The 14,602-nt window shown below is 43.0% G+C and overlaps 1 protein-coding gene across 8 annotated transcripts in view; it reads left to right on the top strand.

The window, feature by feature from the left end:
- The first annotated feature begins 3,060 nt into the window (after positions 1-3,060).
- Positions 3,061-14,602, top strand: part of PIAS2 (protein inhibitor of activated STAT 2) — a 105,054-nt gene continuing 93,512 nt past the window's right edge. For 7 of the 8 annotated variants that reach the window (XM_042911230.1, XM_042911223.1, XM_042911222.1 and 4 more), the window contains exon 1: positions 6,916-7,105. In XM_042911230.1, the coding sequence (XP_042767164.1) occupies positions 7,082-7,105 (24 nt within the window). In that variant the 5' untranslated portion in view covers positions 6,916-7,081. Of the gene's footprint in view, positions 3,138-6,915; positions 7,106-14,602 lie in introns of those variants that run through there. The other variant, XM_042911227.1, reaches the window with a different exon arrangement.

The raw sequence follows: 14,602 nt of genomic DNA, 5'->3' as shown, positions 1-14,602 counted from the left end.
TAAAATGGTGCAGCCACTGTTGAAAACGGGATGGCAGTTCCTCAAAATGTAAAAACAGAATTACCATATGACTCAGCAATTCCACTTCTGGGTATATCCTGAAAAGAACTGAAAGCAGGGTCTCAAAGAGATATTTCTATACCCATGTTCATAGCAGCATTATTCACAATAGCCAAAAGGTGGAAGCAACTTTCTATGAACGGAATGTCTGCGTACCCCACCCCCCCCCCCCCCCCCCCCGACCCTAAACCCATCTGCGTTAAAGCCCTAATTCCCAATTTGATGGTAGTTGGAGATGGGGCCTTTAGGAGGTAACTGGGTTTAGCTGAGGTCACGAGAGTGAAAGCTCTAAGATGGGATTAATGCCCTTATGAGAAGATGAAGAGACCACAGCTCTTTCTACTGTGTAAGAATATAGCAAGAAGGCAGCTATCTGTACACTAGGAAGCAGGCCCTCATCAGACACCAAATCTGCTGGCACCTTGATCTTGAACTTCCCAGCCTCCAGAACTGTGTATGTGTGGGGGGAAGTTGTTGTTCAAGCTACCCGGTGTGTGAGATTTTGTTTCGGTAGCCCAGACTAAGACACAACCTGTGTTGACATATAAACAAAATATTGTATATCCATACAATGGAATATTATTCAGCTTTAAAAAGGAAGAGAATTCTGTCCTATGCTACAACATCGTTGAACTCTGAAGACATTATGCTGAGGAAAATAAGCCAGTCACAGACACAAAGGCCCTATAATTCCACTTACATGAGGTACCAGGAGCAGCCAAATTCATGGGGAAAGCAGTATGGTGGTGGCCAGGGGCCAGGGACAGAGGAAAATGGGGAGTTATTTTTAGATGAGTTTTGGTTTGGAAAGATAAAGAGTTCTGCAGATGGATGGTGGCGATGGTTATGCAACAGCGGCTAGTCTTTATTTTTTTATTAAAAATTTTTATTTTAATGTTTATTTTTGAGAGAGACACTGCGAGTGGGGGGGAAGGGCAGGGAGAGGGAGACACACAGATTCTGCAACAGGCTCCAGGCTCTGAGCTGTCAGCACAGAACCTGACGCGGAGATCGAACTCACAAACGGTGAGATCATGACCTAAGCTGAAATTGGATGCTTAACCAACTGAGCCACTCAGGCACCACAACAGTATGACTATTCTTAATGGCAGTAAGCCGTACACTTAAAATGGTTTAAGATGGTAAATTTTATGTGTGGTTTATTACAATTTTTTAAATTGTTGAGACTTGCTTCATGGTCAGTGTATGTTTAATTTTTGCAGATGTTCCTTAAGTGCTTGAAATAACACATTTTCTGCACATTAAAGTCACTTGGTCGAGTTTGTTAATCATGTTCTAACAAAAATCTAGATCTTTAATGATTTTTTTCTTTGCCTTTTTGTATTAATTACTAAGGTAGGTATGGTAAAATGCTTCACTATACTTGTGGATTTATTCTATTTCTCACTGTGGTTCTATATGATACATGGAAGTCATGCCATCAGTTGCACACAATTTAAAACTGCTATATTTTATTGGTGAATTAAACTCCCTTGGGAAATCCCAAGTATGGCCTCCCTATAAGGTATTCAGTTCATTTATAGTCAGTTCCTCCTGATCTAGAGGCAGTTTACTGGGCAGCAGTCGTTTTTAATTTTTTAAATGTTTATTTTGAGAGAGAGCACATGAGAGTAGGGGGCGGGGGAGGGTCAGAGAGAGAGGGAGGGAGAGAATCCCAAGCAGGCCCCTTGCTGTCAGTGCCGAGCACAATACTGCGCTCGAGCTCACAAACTGAGATCATGACCTGAGCCAAAATCAAAGTGGGACGCTTGGGGGTGCCTGGGTGGCTCAGTCGGTTAAGCCTCTGACTCTTGGTTTTGGCTCAGGTCATGATCTCAAGGTTCTGTGGGTTTGAGCTCTGAGTTGGGCTCTGCACTGGCAGCAAGGAGACTGCTTTGGCTTCTCTCTCTCCCTCTCTCTGCTGCTCCCCTGCTCACACTGCCTCTGTCTCTCAGAATAAATAAATAAACTTAAAAAAAAAAGAGTGGGACACTTAATGAATTGAGCCATCCAGGTGCCTCCAGAGGCCATTTTTTAAATCATAACACTCTATCAGTTTCCAGTGAACAAAGTTGGAAAGTTAACTGAAGGTCGAGTTCTCATGCAGCATGGGAAAGGGTTTTGTTACACTTTCACCTAGTGTTTTTCATCAGTCTGGAAAGTCTCAGGTTTTCTCTCTCCTCACATATTACTTCTGCCTCATTCTGACTTTCTTGTTCTTTGAGGACTCCAATTAAACATCTTTTGGACCTTTTCAACATCATCTCATGTCTCCATGAGATGTCAATATTTTCCTAGGCATTTTCCATTTTTTTTTCTTTTGTTTTCTCTGTACTTCCTTCTGACATATGTTCTGGTTATTTTCTCCTAAACTGTGTGTAATATACTACTAAACCTATGCATTGAGTTCTTAAACCTCTCAATTCTGGAATAGAGTTTCTGCTAGGTTATTTTTTTTAAACCTTTTATTTTTTAGTGCAAGCATGCTTTTTATTTCAGTCTTCTGACTACATGTTGGTCATGTTATTTGGAAAATTATCTGTGTCGGGTAATTTGAGGTTTGGGGTGATGATATCTTCCTCTGGAGAGAACTTCAGTTTGTTTCTGCCCAGTGCCTATAGCTTGCCACTCTAGGCCCTGTTTATTCAATATACAGAACTTGAGATTTTATTACTGTTAAACCTGATTGCAATCTGTGGAAGTGCTGATTGACTCCTGGTTCATCTTTACCCTATAGGGTCTTGTATTAAATATGTGGGGTGTTTATTAGACTTTCCATCTTCTGTGGTACTACATTTAGACTTACTTCTCTCTTGCTCAGCAATCCTGCAAAAGTCATAGTTACTTTATAGATTTTACTTTTGGATCATTAAATGCCTTCAGGACAAATGTTTGGTTTCACTGCCTGGAATACTTCCTTCTAACATTTTGGCTGGATAATTCCTTATCCAGTATTGGGCATGTGGTTCTGCTTTTCTAAACCCAGATTTTTATGTTGGTTTTCAGGTGATGAGTTGGATCAAATGACCAAGTTGTTTATTATATATGCTGTGTGAAACCATCCTTGCATTACAAAGGTAAGAGCTGTTTATAAGTTAGATGGAAAAACTAATTTTTGTCTAGTTTTGGCATCAAAATTATTATAGCACTTAAAAATAAGTAAAGAATGTTGCTTCATTTTTTAGTTCTCTCTATAGTATTAGAAATCAGATCATTGGTTGCTTCTTGTGGGAGCTTTGACTGGGAAGGGGCAAGAAGTCACTTGGAACTTTCGGGGCTGATGGAAATGTTCTGTATCTTGACAAGCATTTTTCAAAACTAATTGAAGAATTTACTTAAAATATGAGGATTTCATTATATGTAAATTATGCCTTAGTAAAAATTATTGTTCAAATATTAATAATTATTGAATCTAGTTGGGATATATACAGGTGTTCATTGTATTATGCTTTCAACTTTTCCTGGTGTTTAAAAATTTGCGGGGTGCCTGGGTGGCTCAGTTGGTGAAGTTTCCCACTTGGGCTCAGGTCATGATCTTGCAGTAAATGAGTTCGAGCCCCGCATTGGGCTCTGTGCTGACAGCTCAGAGCCTGGAGCCTGCTTCGGATTCTGTGTCTCCCTCTCTCTCTCTCTGCCCCTCCCCAGCTCACGCTCTGTCTCTCTCTCAAAAATAAAACATTAAAAAATAAAATAAAAATTTCAGAATAAAAAGTTGGGGATATGAAGTTAAAAGATAAATTCATTGTTCAGTTTCTTTCATATTAGTTTCAATAACGGTCAAGATCAAACACTATCAGAAAAGTGTTAAGGAGTGAAGAAATGTAATTAAAACAGATGTATGCTTGGCAAAGGAAGAAAGGTGGCTTGGAAATATAGGAGGCTTGAAAATCATGATTATACGGAGGAAGAAATCAGTGGAAAAGAGAGATGTTGAGATCAGGGAGGGTTGATGGGTTTAGAGATAGGAAGGAAAAGGATTAACAAGACAGGTGCTTGGAACTGAATTAAAAACTTCACTGCATGGTCCAGCCTCGTTAAGTCTTTTCTAAAGACACTGGTATATATTACATGGGTATATGAGAGTCTCTTAATAATTTTATTTTGGTATGTGTTTATCAGCTGTTTAGATATAAAAAAATTATCATCTATTGCTTCGTAAGTTCATAAAGTCATGTATCTTAACTCATTTACTCCTTCACCATCCTGAGTTCAGGAATAATCATTCCTGTTTTATAGATTAGAAAATGAGGTTGTGACTTTGCTAAAGTTACACAGCTAATAAGTGAAAAAGCCACTCCTGAGACTTTTGACTTCATGTAACCTTAGGCCACTTTAATTACAATACTGAGGTTTTAAAATTTGAGCTAGATTAAGGGGGTGGATCAGTCAGGTAATTGCCTTGAACCTCAATTCATATAAACTGTTGACACATTCTATCATTGAAAATATGAGGGGGGGGCGCCTGGCTGGCTCAGTTGGTGACGTGTGTGACTTTTGACCTCAGGGTGGCAAGTTTGAGCCCCACATTGGGTGCAGAGATTACCAAAAAATAAAATCTTGAACAAAAGGTAATAAGGAGAAAATTGCATTTAATGTAATTCCCCCCTGGGGTAATAGTTCTGTGTGTGGCCAGAAGTGGTACTTTGGTATGTGGCCTCAAGTGGTGGTAAGGTTACCACACTTTCCTCCTCCCAACTCTGCTCCAAGGACATTTCATGTCACATTATAAGGAAGTTAGATTCAAGTAAGTGCAGGGCTTTCTTTCTCATGAGTAGGATACACAAATTTAGACCAGAGCTAAACTGTTTGTGACAGTAAAGAGACAGGCGTCTTCTCTACCCTTTAGCACTCAGGCCTTCCTTAAAACAAGTATTGGAATGAGTATTCAGAGTATAGTTTAGAAAAGATGCCAAGTTAGTAATCTGGTCTAGGGAGACAAAGTAGCATCGTATTTCAGATGCTAATAGCAAACCCATCTAAAACTATCTGAAACAGTAATGGAAGGGTATTGGCTTATGCAAGTTGACAAGTACAGAGGTCAAAGTTAATTCTGGAATATTTTTAAGGTGATTCTTCTCCATGAGTTGGGCTGGCCCCTCATCGTAGCAAAATAGTTAGAGCACTCCACAAGCTAGAAAGTCTCATTTCTCATCACTGCATAAATGGGCCCACTCTTGATCTCATTGGCAAAGCCTGAAAATGCCCTGTAGTAGTGGATTTACAGGTTCAGTTCTGACGTAATCACGTGGCAAGGAAGACATTAGTTATTATTAGGCCTGTCTGGGGCAGCACTTAGAATTCTTTGCAGTCAAACCTGCCTGACCCTACAATGAATACTACAAAACAAGCCTCAGTGAGGCCGTGCTTCTCTTAATTTTGTGTGTATGTTGGTCCCTCTTATGTGTTGTAAGCTTTTTTTTTTTTTTTTTAACACTTATTTATTTTTGAGACAGAGAGAGACAGAGCATGAATGGAGGAGGGTCAGAGAGAGGGAGACACAGAATCTGAAACAGGCTCCAGGCTCCGAGCTGTCAGCACAGAGCCTGATGCGGGGCTTGAACTCACTGACTGCGAGATCATGACCTGAGCCGAAGTCGGCCGCTTAACCGACTGAGCCACCCGGGCGCCCCTGTGTTGTAAGCTTCTTGATGGAAGGATTGTATTACATTCTATTCATCTTTCTTATTCCCTCAAAGCTCCCAGTTCACAGTGGCCTTCACTTAACGCCTGTTGAACAATGTTAAACTCCACTGAGGTATAAACCAAGGCCTAAGGAGAATCAGCAAAGATCGAGGATACGCCACGCTAAGACCCTAAAGTTCATGGTGGAGAGCCAGCGTTAGAACCCACTCTAGATACTGTTCACTCTTTCTTTTATTCATTAAACATACAGGAAGGAATGGGAAGAAGCACTAGGCAGGAACCGGATTAAACAGGGCCTTGCAAATTATAATAAGCGTTTTAATATTCTGTCGTGGGTGGGTTTCATCCACTTCTTCAAAGAAATTTGAACCCTGTACTCGGTCCGGTGAGTTTTCTCAACAGCTTGACTCAGCATCTTCTCTCATCCTTTATCAGCACGTCAGGGCTGCCATCAAGCTTCCTTCCATCTATTCTGCCCTTGGCATTTCATTCTTTCCTAGCTATCTGATTTCCCTGACCCCTCGACTTTTTAACAACCAGGGTTCTTCTGAGCGCTCTTATTTCGCTCTCTTATTTCACGTCTCCCCAGTCCCACCGCCCGGCCCTCTCAACTCGGCAGTCCATGACATTCAGTCGCCCTTGAAAGTCTGAAGGAATCAGCCAGGTTAGTACTTTGAGGATATTACCAATCCAAAGAGATCTCACCCATCCTGCACCATTAGATCGGAACAATGGCTTACCCGACACCCATATTTTGATTGTTCCGCTACTACAATGGGGGATGGTTTTATCTGCGGCTGCTTCCTCCAGCTACAGCCACCGTGTGGAAGGGCACCGTTAGAATTTTCCCGAAATGTTGCCGCCAGGAGTCAGGAGTCCCGTTCACCTCTTCTTCCTCTCCGCCGCTCCCCCGGGCCAGGCGCTCCCGCGGGCCGGCCGGTAACGCTCAGTCGCCACCGCGCTTCCAGGGGAGGGAGGCGCCGTGCGGGGCCGAGGGGTGCACGGCCGCAGGCCCGGGCGATGGAAGGCGTGCGGGAGGCGGGTAGGCCGCGGGAGAGGGCGGGAGCTGACGCGCCGCGAACGCCGCGCGACGGGAGCCCGGGCGGAAGACGTGGGCGGAAGGTGGTGGGCCCGGGGGTGGGGGTGGGGGGGGCGCCGGAGGGCGGGGCCCGCGCGCCCCGGGGGCGGAGCTCCCGCGCCGGTCACGTGACAGGCCCGGCGGCGGCAGCGGCGGCGGCGGCAGCGGCCGCGGCGTCTTCAGCGGCGCCCAGTGCAGGATGGTGCTGGAGGCGGCGGCGGCGGCCGTGGTGGCGGCGGCGTCGTTGGCGGCAGCGGGAGGGGGTGCTGTGGCGGCAGCGGCGCCCGCGGGTGGTGTAAAATGGCGGATTTCGAGGAGTTGAGGGTAAGCGGGGGCGCGGGAGTGGAGAGCGGAGGCCGCGGGGGAGGGGAGGGGAGGCGGGGAAGCCGCAGCGTCGCCGGCCGCCACCTCCTTGTTTCGCGGGGACCGGTTGGCGGAGCCGCTAGCCCGGCCCGAGTCCGAGCGGGCGCGGGCGGGGGAGGGGAGGGGAGCGAGGCGGCCGAGGACGCCCGGGCCGCGCGGGGGCGGCGGACCCTGGGCCCCGGCCAGCGGTCGGTGGGTCCGGCCGGGGGTCCGCACACCTGGCGCGGGGCGGGGGCCGCCGTCGGGAGGGGCTCGTTGGGGACCCTCCTGCCTCATTTGAGGGCTGAGGTGGGAAGCGGGATTTGCTTTTCCACCTTTACGGGGTGTACGTGTGCGTGGCGATTCAGAAGTCACCACGTTACTCACTTGGTGGGAGACTGTTTTCTGAAACGTGAAGTTGCGTTTAGGAATCCTCTCTTGTGGCTGATGCTACTGTTTAGTGAGATCTGTCACGAGAAAGGCCCCTTCCACCTACCAGTGCTTCCTCTTGGAGAGAAGCGTGGTCTTTGGGGGAGCATTGCCTTTAATAATCGACCTTAAACCTTGAATATTTTCTTAGTGCGGTGGTAGAACACCCGCAAAGGCCGTGTTGTCAGGAGGTTTGTGAACTCGTTTTGCTCTTGAGGGAAAACATTTTTTCTTCGTAGCCTTAAAACAAGGTCACAACTTTATTGTTGATATCTTTGTATAGTAGAGGTTTGAAAATGGGTGTGCTGGGGATGGAACGGAAAAGATAGCTTTCTCCGGGCTGCTAACCTTCAGAGTCCTCAACTGAAACAAAACTGTGGTAAACGAACAGAATTTATGTTTTACGGATCCCTGAATTATTGGCGACGTAAATGGATTACTTAAGGACGAAAACCCTGATTTAAAAAAAAAAGTCAAAGTAGAGATGAATGTGAACTTGAAATTAACTGCAATCTTTTTGCGTCACAGAGGTAGGATATCAGGGTTACTTTTTTGGAATAGAAAGGAAGAGGAATCCGATAAAAGATTCAGTTTTGTATGTTTATTGTTTTTTCGACGAGATGGAGTCGGGGAAAGATGTTGGCTGCTTACCTGGCTGATACAGTGGACATCAGCAAAAGAACGGATTGGTGATTCCGATCTAAAGGGAGAGTGTGTTATAGTTTGCAAAATACCTGCCATTTTCCCGTCTTTTGTTTCAAAAAGAATTGCTTAATTCCTAGTGAAAAGTGCATTAATGCATTTTATGCCCCATGTTAGTTTATGCAGAGAACCTTAACAGTAGGTTAAGGAGTGTTCGTATTTGTCAGTGTAAGGGTTTTTGTGTCCAGAGCCCCAGCTGTGGAGCTTTTAACACCTGTGGAGCTTTTGAAACAGCCAGGCCTGAGCCTCAGCTATGTAAATTAATACGTTAGGTTTAGGATTGGTTGAGAAAACTGAAATTGAGGCTATTTTTTTTTTTTTTAACCTGCAGTATCCTCTTAATTTTTGCATAGTAGTATATGCATACAACTTATCCTCTTCTAAGGTTTTTGTTGATGAAAATCTTTCCAAGACTTGTGTTAGACTTTTATCAATGTTGTTGGTCAATCTTAATAAAAAGAGGAGGATTTATTTACCGGTAGAGGGCACAAAGGGCAGTCAGTGCTGAGGTTCTAAGTGGAACTGCAAAGTGGTTGGCCACCAAGCAAGCTTTTTTTCTCTTTGGGTCTACCTTTCCCTTCTTCCTTTTCTCTTCCCCTACCTCCTTTCCTTTGGCCCTCTCCTTCTTCCCCCTCCCTCATCTTCTCCTCCACAATTTGTTTTGTGGGTCAGCTGCATCATCTCTTTCTGTAAACCAGCTGTCTTTGCTTCTCCCCGCACTTGATGGAAGATGGCCCCTCTTGCACAGTTCACATCAGGTGCCCAACAGAGACTGACTGGGGAGAGTTTTCAGAGGAGGGGAAGGTGTGCAGATAGATGCTGGAAGAGTTATCAATCCCAGTCTTTGCCTTAGTTGCTCAGCAGCACCCTCTACATTTAAAGGTGCACTGTCCCTCTCTGTGCCCTGCCCCCCGCCCCCCCCCCCCCCATTTCAAACAGTGATGATGATAATGATAATGGCAGGTATCCATTGTCATATAGTGGCTATTACATGCCTGGCTGTGGTCTAAGCACTTCATATACTTGTTTAATTCTCAGGACAGTTGTAACAGAATTGTTAGAAGAAATTGTCAGAAGAACTTGAGACAGATTGAATAACCTGACACAGCTTGAGCTGGAAGACCTGAGGTTTTTAACCTCAGATGTGTGGCTTTAGAGTCTATCTTGTGTGCAGTTTCCTGCAGGTCCACCTGGTGCTGCTAGCCATCATCCTGCAATCTGTGAGCTAAACTGAATGATAAATAGCCAATGCCCTTCTTGTGTGACATATAATACTGGAGGGGAAATAGGACAGCTGACTGAAAATCTAATAGAAAGGAAAAGGGGAAGAAACATGTAGGGCATTCTAAATGGTCTCTGCTTCAGAATATATTCTGAGGATCAGAGAGATAGTCAAGTAAATTAAAGGACCAGGAAAAATAGCCAGCATTAGTTTGTTGGTTAACTTGGCAGTAGAAAAAATAGCCGACCTGGATGTCACATATTTGGCTGCTAATTCTGCTGCTGAAGGGATTTCCATTATCTTTAGCCATCATCATTCAGGGCTACTCCCTAGGGGCATGTATAACCAGAGCAGGTCACTCTGGCTCTGCTGCCCTCTCCTGTACTGGAGGTCAGGAATGCTAGGAAAGGTCATCCTCACTGTTCTTTAGTGACTCCTGTGCTTTTGCTTTGTAAGCTTAGGGTGGGATGTGGGATATTTGATGAGGCAACGTCTGTGGAACCTTAAGAGGCTGCCAGAGGATCTTAGTTTTTGAGACTGCTGTGTAAGCCAATACCAGAGTTCTTGTCCGGTCATAGCAGAATATGGCAGTCCTGTGCTTTGCTGCTTTCATTTTAATAGAATACCAGCACACCTTTCTTCTAGTTCTTCTGAGAGAGAGGGTCTGACTGGCTGAGCTTAGGTGAGCATCCACCTGTGTTCTAATCATCTATGGCCAGAAGGTTAGAGTCCTATTATGCAGACCTGACTCATGAGATTATCTTGATGGATTGGGGGAAAGGAAAGAGCAAGTTCTCAGTATGGAAATTGTGGGCTGAGTAGTCAAGGATGATTGTAATGTGTCATGTATTTGAAACTTTCAAGGTGCTAGAAAAGAAATTATTCAATCCACTGGTTGCCCGTTTATAGCATTTATGTTGGTAGAAGTTTGTGAATTTACTAGTTAGCTAGTTATGAAAAAACCTGGGACAAGCTCATAAGATCTGATGGCCTGGACCTCTCTTATTGCCACCTTCCTTTCCCTCCACAATAGTCTGTAGCAGAGCTAAGCACAGAGGCAGAAAAGTGGGGGTCCTGAAGTCCCTCATTCTTTCAACCAGAGTGGCTTTTTTTGTAATCCTTGTCTTTCTCTTCGAGTTGCGTAATTGTATACTGTGGGCTGCGGGTGCAGTCTTTTGGCAGTCTTTCTTAAAAAGGTTCCTGCTAGGGGTACCTGGGTGGCTCTCTAAGTGTGCAACTCTTGGTTTTGGCTCAGGTCATGATCTCACGGATCGTGGGTTTGAGCCCCGTATCGGGCTCATGCTGACAGCAGAGAGCCTGCTTGGGATTCTGTCTCCCTCTCTCTCTACCCCTCCCCTGCTCAAGTGCACACAGTCTCTCTCTAAATAAGTAAGTAAGCAAATACATAAACGTTAAAAAAAAAAAGGTTCCTGCTACTTTAACCTCGTTAGTCCACTCTCCTTACTTCTCACCACCCGAGTGTGGGGATGGAGGGGGGATCTATTGCAGTAATTTTTTTTTAAGTCTCTTTTTCCTGTATTCCTCATCCTCATCCTTTTTGTGCATTGAGTTTATTATCTCTGTGTGTGTTCGAACGACAGTGAGTGTGTGTGCAAAGTCTTGGTGTGTATTTGGGCAAGTGAAAGTGAGTGATCATAACTTTCTTGACAGATACTGGTAAACCAGATGCAGAAGATCGTTTATGCTGAGTCTTAAGTACTTCTAGAACAGCGATTTTTTACCTAGAAAGCTTGAGGATTTGTTTGGTTCTTTACACCTAGGAAGACTTGCCATTCTGGTAGCTTCAGATGCTTTTGGGATGTAGAGGGAGCATCAGAAGTGAATTGGGGATTTGAGGTTAGAGTTCTTCATCTTTCATAATACCCCCCAACTAATGGGCAAGAAAATAGACTAATATATATGACAGATGTAACAGAATCTACTGTATGATTCAAAGCCATCATTGGACACAACTAAAATTTCAAAGATGACTTCACTTGAGATCTTGTCTGTGAAAGCAAATTCAAACCTCAATATTTAACTTAAATAGATAATTTTTAATAGTAAGCCAAGATATTCTTAGCTATAGTAGATATTTTTGCATTGGTTTGGTCCTTAGGTCCGTCCCCTCCCTCTAGTAAACATGAATAGCTTTTCTGATAAAGCTGGCACTTTTCTAAGTATAATAGTGTCCCAATGTTTCTCTTTTCTCAGCATTTTGCCTTTGTTTTTCTGGATTGCATCTTAGCTAGTTTATTTTTAAATTTTCTTATTGAGATATAATTGACATACTATAAAATTTAGCCTTTAAAAAAATGTTTATTTTTGAGAGAAATTTGGGGCTGAGATAAATTGAGAATTATATCTCAATATACATATTGTATATGTATACAATATACATATAATGTACATGTACAATACCTATACAATATGTATATTGAGATATAATTCACATGCCGTAAAGTTCAGCCTTTAAAAAAAAAATGTTTATTTTTGAGAGAGAAAGGGGAGGGGGCCGTCAGCACAGAGCCCGGCATGGAGCTTGAACTCACAAATTGTGAGATCATGACCTGAACTGAAATCAAGAGTTGGATGCTTAACTGACTGAGCCACCCAGGCACCCCTAAAACTAAGCCTTTTAAAGTAGTTTTGGTCTATTCACAAAGTTGTGCAAGCATCACCACCGTAATTCCAGAACATTTTTATCACCCCAAAAGAAACCCCATACTCATTAGCAGTCACTTCCTGTTCCTTCTTTTGCCCAGCCCTCAGATTCCGGTAATCTTTCTGTCTCTATGGATTTGTCTGTTTTAGACATTTCATAGAAATAGATTCATACAAATGGCTTTTTGTGTCTGGCTTCTTTCATTTAACATAACCTTTCAAGATTCATGTGGTAGCATGTATCAGTGCTTCATTCCTTTTTTATGGGTGAGTAATAGTCCATTGTATGGAATATACCACATTTTGTTTATTCATTCATGAATTTATGTACATTTGGGTGATGTCCACTCTTTGGCTACTATGAACATGGCTAGTATGAACATGTATATAAGTTTTGTATGGACATACATTTTCAGTTATTTTGGGTAGTTATATAGGAGGGGCCTTATTGGGTACATGTGGTGACTCAGTTTAAGTGTTTGAGGAACTGCCAAACTTTCACTACGTCATTTTACATTCCTGCTAGTAGTTATGAGTTCTGATTTCTCCATATCCTCACCCACACGGGTGTAAAGTGGGCTCTCATTGTGATTTTGATTTGCTTTTCCCTGGTGACTAAGATGTTGGGCATCTTTTCATGTGCTTATTGGCCATTTGCATGTTTTCTTTGGAGAAATGTCTATTCAAACCTTTTGCCCATTTTTATTTTTTTATTTTATTTATTATTATTGTTTTTTAATGTTTATTTATTTTTGAGAGAGAGACAGAGCACAAGCGGAGAGGGGCAGAGAGAAAGAGAGAGGGAGACACAGAATTCGAAGCAGGCTCCAAGCTCTGAGCTGTCAGCACAGAGCCCAGCCCGATGAGGGGCTCGAACTCATGAACCATGAGATCATGACCTGAGCCGAAGTCGGACATCCAACTGACTGAGCCACCCAGGTGCCCCAAACCTTTTGCCCACTTATAAATTGGGTTTTTGTTTTTTAAGTTCAACTTCTTTTAAAAAAAAAAAAATTTTTTTTTAACGTTTATTTATTTTTGAGACAGAGAGACAGAGCATGAACAGGGGAGGGGCAGAGAGGGAGACACAGAATCTGAAACAGGCTCCAGGCTCTGAGCCGTCAGCACAGAGTCCGATGCGGGGCTCAAACTCACGGACTGTGAGATCATGACCTGAGCCGAAGTCTGCTTCGGCTGCTTAACCGACCAAGCCACCCAGGCGCCCCAAGTTCAACTTCTTTATATAGTCTAGATACATGTTTTTTTTTTTTTTTAATCAGATACATGGTTTGCAAGTATTTTAGTCCTTTTTATGGACTGTCATTTAACTTTCTGCATAATGTACTTTGAAATACAATAGTTTTTACATTTTGACAAAGTTTAATTTATCACTCTTTTCTTGCTTTTAATTTTGATAAGAAGACATTGCCTGATCCAATATCATAAAGATTTATGTTTGTTTTCATGTAAGAGTTTGTATTTATAGTTTTAGTTTTTACATTTAGGTTGTTGATCCATTTTGAGTTCATTTTTGTTTATGGGGTGAGGTAGGATTCAAACTTCTTTTGCATGTGGATATCTAATTGCCCAGCATTATTTGTTGAGTTTAAGAAATTGCACAGTGGAAATAAAAGTGATGTGTGGAATCATTTGGTATCATAGTCCAAACTATTCTTTATGAATGTTTACTTTGAATCCTCTGGTAATGTGACTTTTTTCCTAGACTTTATTGGAAGACTGGTTTGACACAAGAATTTTTGTGACTTTGCAGAGAACAGTATAAGCCTAACCTAGCCATTCAGAGTGCTCCATTTGATTATTCATGCAGGTCAATAAAAGCAGTTCTTGATAATGTTGCCAGACAGTTGTTGTTTTCTTTTCTTTCTCTTGCTCTCTTTCTCTCACCCTCCCTCCCTTCCTTTTTGGTATTAGCTTTGGGATGCATAGCTCTTGACTGTATGACCGTGGCCAAGTTATTTCACTTTTTCTTTAACCTGGAAGGTGGTTTTAATAATAATTTTTTTAAGTTTATTTATTTATTTTGAGAGAGAGTGCGAGCTTGAGCTTGGGAGAGGTAGAGAGAGGGGAAGGGAAAGAATCCCAAGCAGGCTCCATGTCGTCAGCATGGAGCCTGATGTGGGGTTTGAACTCATGAACCGTGAGATCATGACGTGAGCTGAAATCCAGAGTCAGACTCTTAACTGACTGAGCTACCCTGGTTTTAATAATAGTTTTTATTCTTTGCTCCGTTCCTCATTTCCCCCCCCCCCCAAATGAAAGCAATTGTATTGGTCTCTCTGACATATTTCACTTAGCATAATACTCTGTAGCTCCATCGGTGTCATTGCAAATGACAAGATTTCATTTTTTATGGCTAAGTAATATTCTTGTGTGTGTGTGTGTGTGTGTGTGTGTGTGTGTGTGTGGCCAGCCACATCTTTAACCATTCCTGTATTGATGGA

This window comes from Panthera leo, chromosome D3, assembly GCF_018350215.1.
Source record: "Panthera leo isolate Ple1 chromosome D3, P.leo_Ple1_pat1.1, whole genome shotgun sequence".
In the NCBI taxonomy this organism is placed as follows: Eukaryota; Metazoa; Chordata; class Mammalia; order Carnivora; family Felidae; genus Panthera; species Panthera leo.
Note: the sequence above shows the minus strand (reverse complement) of the source record. Positions and strands in the feature narration are given on the sequence as shown.